Source organism: Triticum aestivum, chromosome 5D (assembly GCF_018294505.1).
Source record: "Triticum aestivum cultivar Chinese Spring chromosome 5D, IWGSC CS RefSeq v2.1, whole genome shotgun sequence".
NCBI classification, from domain to species: domain Eukaryota; kingdom Viridiplantae; phylum Streptophyta; class Magnoliopsida; order Poales; family Poaceae; genus Triticum; species Triticum aestivum.
In genome coordinates, this window is record NC_057808.1 from 175,399,800 (window position 1) to 175,403,947 (window position 4,148).

General features: G+C 44.9%; 1 protein-coding gene across 1 annotated transcript; it reads right to left on the minus strand.

Annotated features, from left to right (window-relative positions):
• Positions 1-212: 212 nt before the first annotated feature.
• On the minus strand, positions 213-2,793 carry LOC543424 (40S ribosomal protein S9-2). Its single transcript, XM_044539974.1, has 3 exons — positions 2,638-2,793; positions 1,288-1,669; positions 213-584 (listed from the first exon to the last, which is right to left on the minus strand). Exons 1-3 carry the CDS (start codon positions 2,663-2,665, stop codon positions 407-409), a joined length of 588 nt encoding a protein of 195 aa, XP_044395909.1. The 5' UTR covers positions 2,666-2,793; the 3' UTR covers positions 213-406.
• Between the last annotated feature and the right edge of the window lie 1,355 nt (positions 2,794-4,148).

Below are 4,148 nucleotides of genomic sequence, written 5' to 3' on the forward strand. Positions count from 1 at the left end.
TCACGTTTGGATGTTTTGTATGAACTATGTATAGCTAAAGAGACGTCGAAGAGGAGAGAATATTGATACCCGTTGGAGGAGACAACTCGAGGAAACTAACCAGCAAATAGATCATCATCAAAGTTAATTCGTTTACTCAAAAAGAAAAGTTGATTCCTTTGCGAACTATCAGACAACCACCCCAACAGAAGCAATTGAAGGAGAATTCCATGTCATAGTCAAAAACATTTTTAGATAACTTTCATCACGACCAAATAGCTCCAAACATAAAGAAGTGCATACATGCTAACAACAGTGATAAAGTGACAAAATGACAAGAGGATAACCCATGAAAGTCTCCGGCCTCTCAGCTAAAGTACTCATAACACCAACATTTGATAAATATAAGGTGATAGCTACTAGTTCCTCATTCCTCTTCCTCGTCACCACCTGCATCGCCACCACCACTTGCCTTCTTCTGGTTCTTTCTCTTCACCCGGCCTGCAGGGCCTCCGCCGAATGGACTTGTCAGTGAGAAGTCGATGTGCTTCTCGGATTCAACCCTCACCATGAACGACGGGACATTGACGATCTGCCTGCCAACCCTGCAATATGGTTTCAAGAAAATTATTTTAACACTTCATTCACAAAGTGAACAAGCAGGAACATTCATCAAAGATATCACTTCACAATGAAATCTCAAAGTGAATGCCGCATATAAACCAGACCACAAACAGTATAACACAAGAAGCAAATACTAACAATATTGACATAATCTCAGTTACAGAAAACAGGTTCAACATCTTTGCTTGGTGGGGTATTAGCAAGATATACAACCTACCAATAACATTATGTTGCCACAGATCCAATATTGACGTGGCAATCAGACCATAAACAGGTGCAATGATACAAGATAGGCAGTGCGGTGAATGAAAGTACAGTAGATTTCAAAAAGAACATGCCACAATAAACAGAGTACATCCTGAAAGATGATAAAATTCAGACATGCATGTAACCAGTATCAGGGCAACATGTAATTCAGACATGCATGTAACCAGTATCAGGGCAACATGTAAATCGGACATGCATGTAACCAGTATCAGGGCAACATGTAATTCAGACATGCATGTAACCAGTATCAGGCCAACATGTAATTCATAGATGCATGTAATAACCAGTAACAGACCAGCATCAGGCAACCGATATTAAACAACTAGTGCAAACCATTTAGATTTCTAGATCAACATGCAAATTTATGGAACCATATGCCAAAACATGCATTGCAAGAAAAATATACCAGAAGTATACCTGATGTGGCGTTGCCTGATCAAGACACGGGCATGGTGGATGGATTTTGCCATGCCAGCCTTGAAGACAAGAGTCTGAAGGCGCCTTGCAAGGAAGTTCTCAGCAGTCAGGGCAAGGACGTAATCAAGCTTGTCCTGGCCCTCAGCAAGGAGACCATAGCGGTTCATGCGACGGAGAAGAGCCGCGCCCTCAAAGATACGGCGGGGATTCTTCTCATCCAGTGTGAGCAAGTGTCTTGCCGCATTACGGATCCTGCTCAATGCATACTGAACCCTCCAGAGCTCACGCTTGCACCTCAGTCCATACTCACCAACCAGCTTTAGTTCTGCATCAAGACGCTCCTTCTCATAAGGACGCCTTGGTTTCTTGAATGTCTTACCATCTGCAAGAGAAAACATTTAACTTGTAAATATGGAAACAAGGCAGTAAAAACAGAACAAACATGGGCAATTTGTAGCATAGAGCAAGTGCCAGGTACAAAGTGGGACAACATATGCCACTATGTCCAAGTGCATTAAAAGCAGGCAATTATAATAACACATTGGCAAAAAAGAATATGCAACATCTAGGCTATGGCATACAACATAATCAGGTGGCTCCATTATGAAGCACCACCATCATTTCTGTGACTATTCTATTGGCATGGTATATACCAAATTCAAAGCTCCCACATGAAGGACCAGTAACAGTAGGAAGTGAATAATTTCCACCGTGAAACAGATATAGGTTTAGACTTCACTTCGGCTGGCCTGATACTAAAGTTATCGGTAAACCTGATGGCTATGGACTGCATACCAATATCCCTGAAGCAAGGAACTTGTTTAAATCTGACGAGACTACCAACTGAGCGTAATGAGAGAGCTAACAGTAAACAAATGTCCAGTGCTCAAGTAAGACACACCTTTAATTAGACCTAGGGCGCGGTCCTCATGCCAGGCACGACTCAAATCCAGGTATTCAGAACAACAGGCATGCCAAAATCTTATGCAAACAAACCTCTCATCCAACAACGGCATCACGCCGACGCAAATCATGCACTCGCTAATCAACCTTCCCCCTCCCCTTACAGCAACTCGGCACGCAAGACATCACGGCTACAAATCGCTGACCTCTCAGCAGCCATGCCCGAAGTAAGACGCCACAGCTAAGAGATCTCAGAGCTCTGCGTTGCGGCAAGCCGCTGCCGTAGCAGGAAGCAGAAGGCTAACCGATAGCAACTTGCTGCAACTAAGCCTATGCGAGCACCACCCCATCAGATCACGGCGAGCACGAAGACACAAATGACTGAATACAATTGAGCAGAGAGCACAAGAGGGTATGGGAGACAGGAGGATCGTGGAGCGGTCTTACAGTTGCGGTAGAAGTTGACGTGCACCATGGCTGGAGCTCTCTCCTCTCTCTCTCTCCCGCTGCCGCCGCCGCCGCCGCCGCTCTGTGGTCGAGTTGATAGGAGGGAGGAATGGGAGAGGAGAAGAAGGGGTATTTTATACCTGCCAGCAAAACCCTAGCGGGCTGGGGGTATCGAGTATGGGTCGTTCGTTGGGCCCGTTAGTGTCCAATGTGTGTGTGTGTGGGCACGCCCCTGAATAGGCCAGGCCCAGTCAGGCAGCGTAGTTATTTTTGCGTTATAAAAATAGTTCAGTATCCCCTCAAAAAATATAAATACAGACTCAAATAGAATTTTGATGAACCCACTTTGAGGTATCTGATAATTATTATTAAAAATTATATATGATTCTAATGATCTCATTTATGTATATATAAAAATTGCATCCTCTGCTTTTAAATATAACACGTTTTGGCAGTTCAAACATCTTGTAAATACTCGTAGTAAATCCTACCATCCGGTGGTAGGTACCCTCACGTCTCATAGACTGCCATGTCCTGATTGTAATCTACATACATAGAGTATACTAGCAGAAATAATTCTCATGAAATTTTGACATGGATGAGAAAATAAATAAATAAATAAATATTGCATGTGTCTGTAAGAGGTGAGGCGGAGCCCTCGAGCCGGTTGCGGCGAGGTTTCACAGATTGTTGTTCACGTGTTGAAGCTCGTGCAGTGTTGTCTGAGCCCGTCGGGTGACGAGGCCGGAGCGACGAGGCCCGCGTGATGAAATCGCGCTGTGAGGCCTTCGCGGTGAGGTCACGCGATGATATTGCACAATGAGGCTAGAGCGGCAAACCAACGATGCGGCACGGGCATGGTCGATTTATCTACAGAAGGTAGTAATGGCAGACGTGGACAATTTTTTGTGATGGTAATATTTATGGATAATTAGATAGATACTACCTGGTTGTAAACGGTGAGGCATAGCCCTTGAGCCGGTTATGGCGAGCTTTGTGGATTCACGACCATGCGATGGAGTTCGCATGGTGAGACCTCCAGATGGGGAGGTCCATTGGGAGATGAAGTCGGCGCGAGGAGGCCAACGGTTAGACCTACGATGGAGGAGCTCCATCGGGCGTTGAGCTCGGCGTGAGGAGGCCGACAGTGAGACCTCTAGCAGAGGAGGTCCGCGCGATAAGATGAGGTCGGCGTGAGGAGGCCGGTGGTGAGACTGATGACTCACAAGTATAGGGGTCAGCCGTAGTCCTTTTGGTAAGTAAGAGTGTCAAACCCAATGAGGAGCGGAAGGAAATGACAAGTGGTTTTCAGCAAGGTAATTTCTGCAAGCACTGAAATTGTCGATATCAGGTAGTTTGATAGCAAGATAATTTATAACAAGTAACAAGTAAAAATAGTAACAATAAGTGCAGCAAGGTAGCCCAATCCTTTCGATGGCAAAGGACAGGACAGAATGATCTCAGATAATCAGTAAAGCGTTCTTGATGTCACACGGGAATTTCATAGTCAT

Coding starts and splice junctions, on each gene's coding strand:
- LOC543424 (XM_044539974.1), bottom strand. CDS start 2,665: ATGGTGCACGTCAACTTCTACCGCAACT. Junction 1,670..2,637: donor CGTCAACTTCTACCGCAACT/GTAAGACCGCTC, acceptor TTTCTCTTGCAG/ATGGTAAGACATTCAAGAAA. Junction 585..1,287: donor ATCAGGCAACGCCACATCAG/GTATACTTCTGG, acceptor ACCATATTGCAG/GGTTGGCAGGCAGATCGTCA.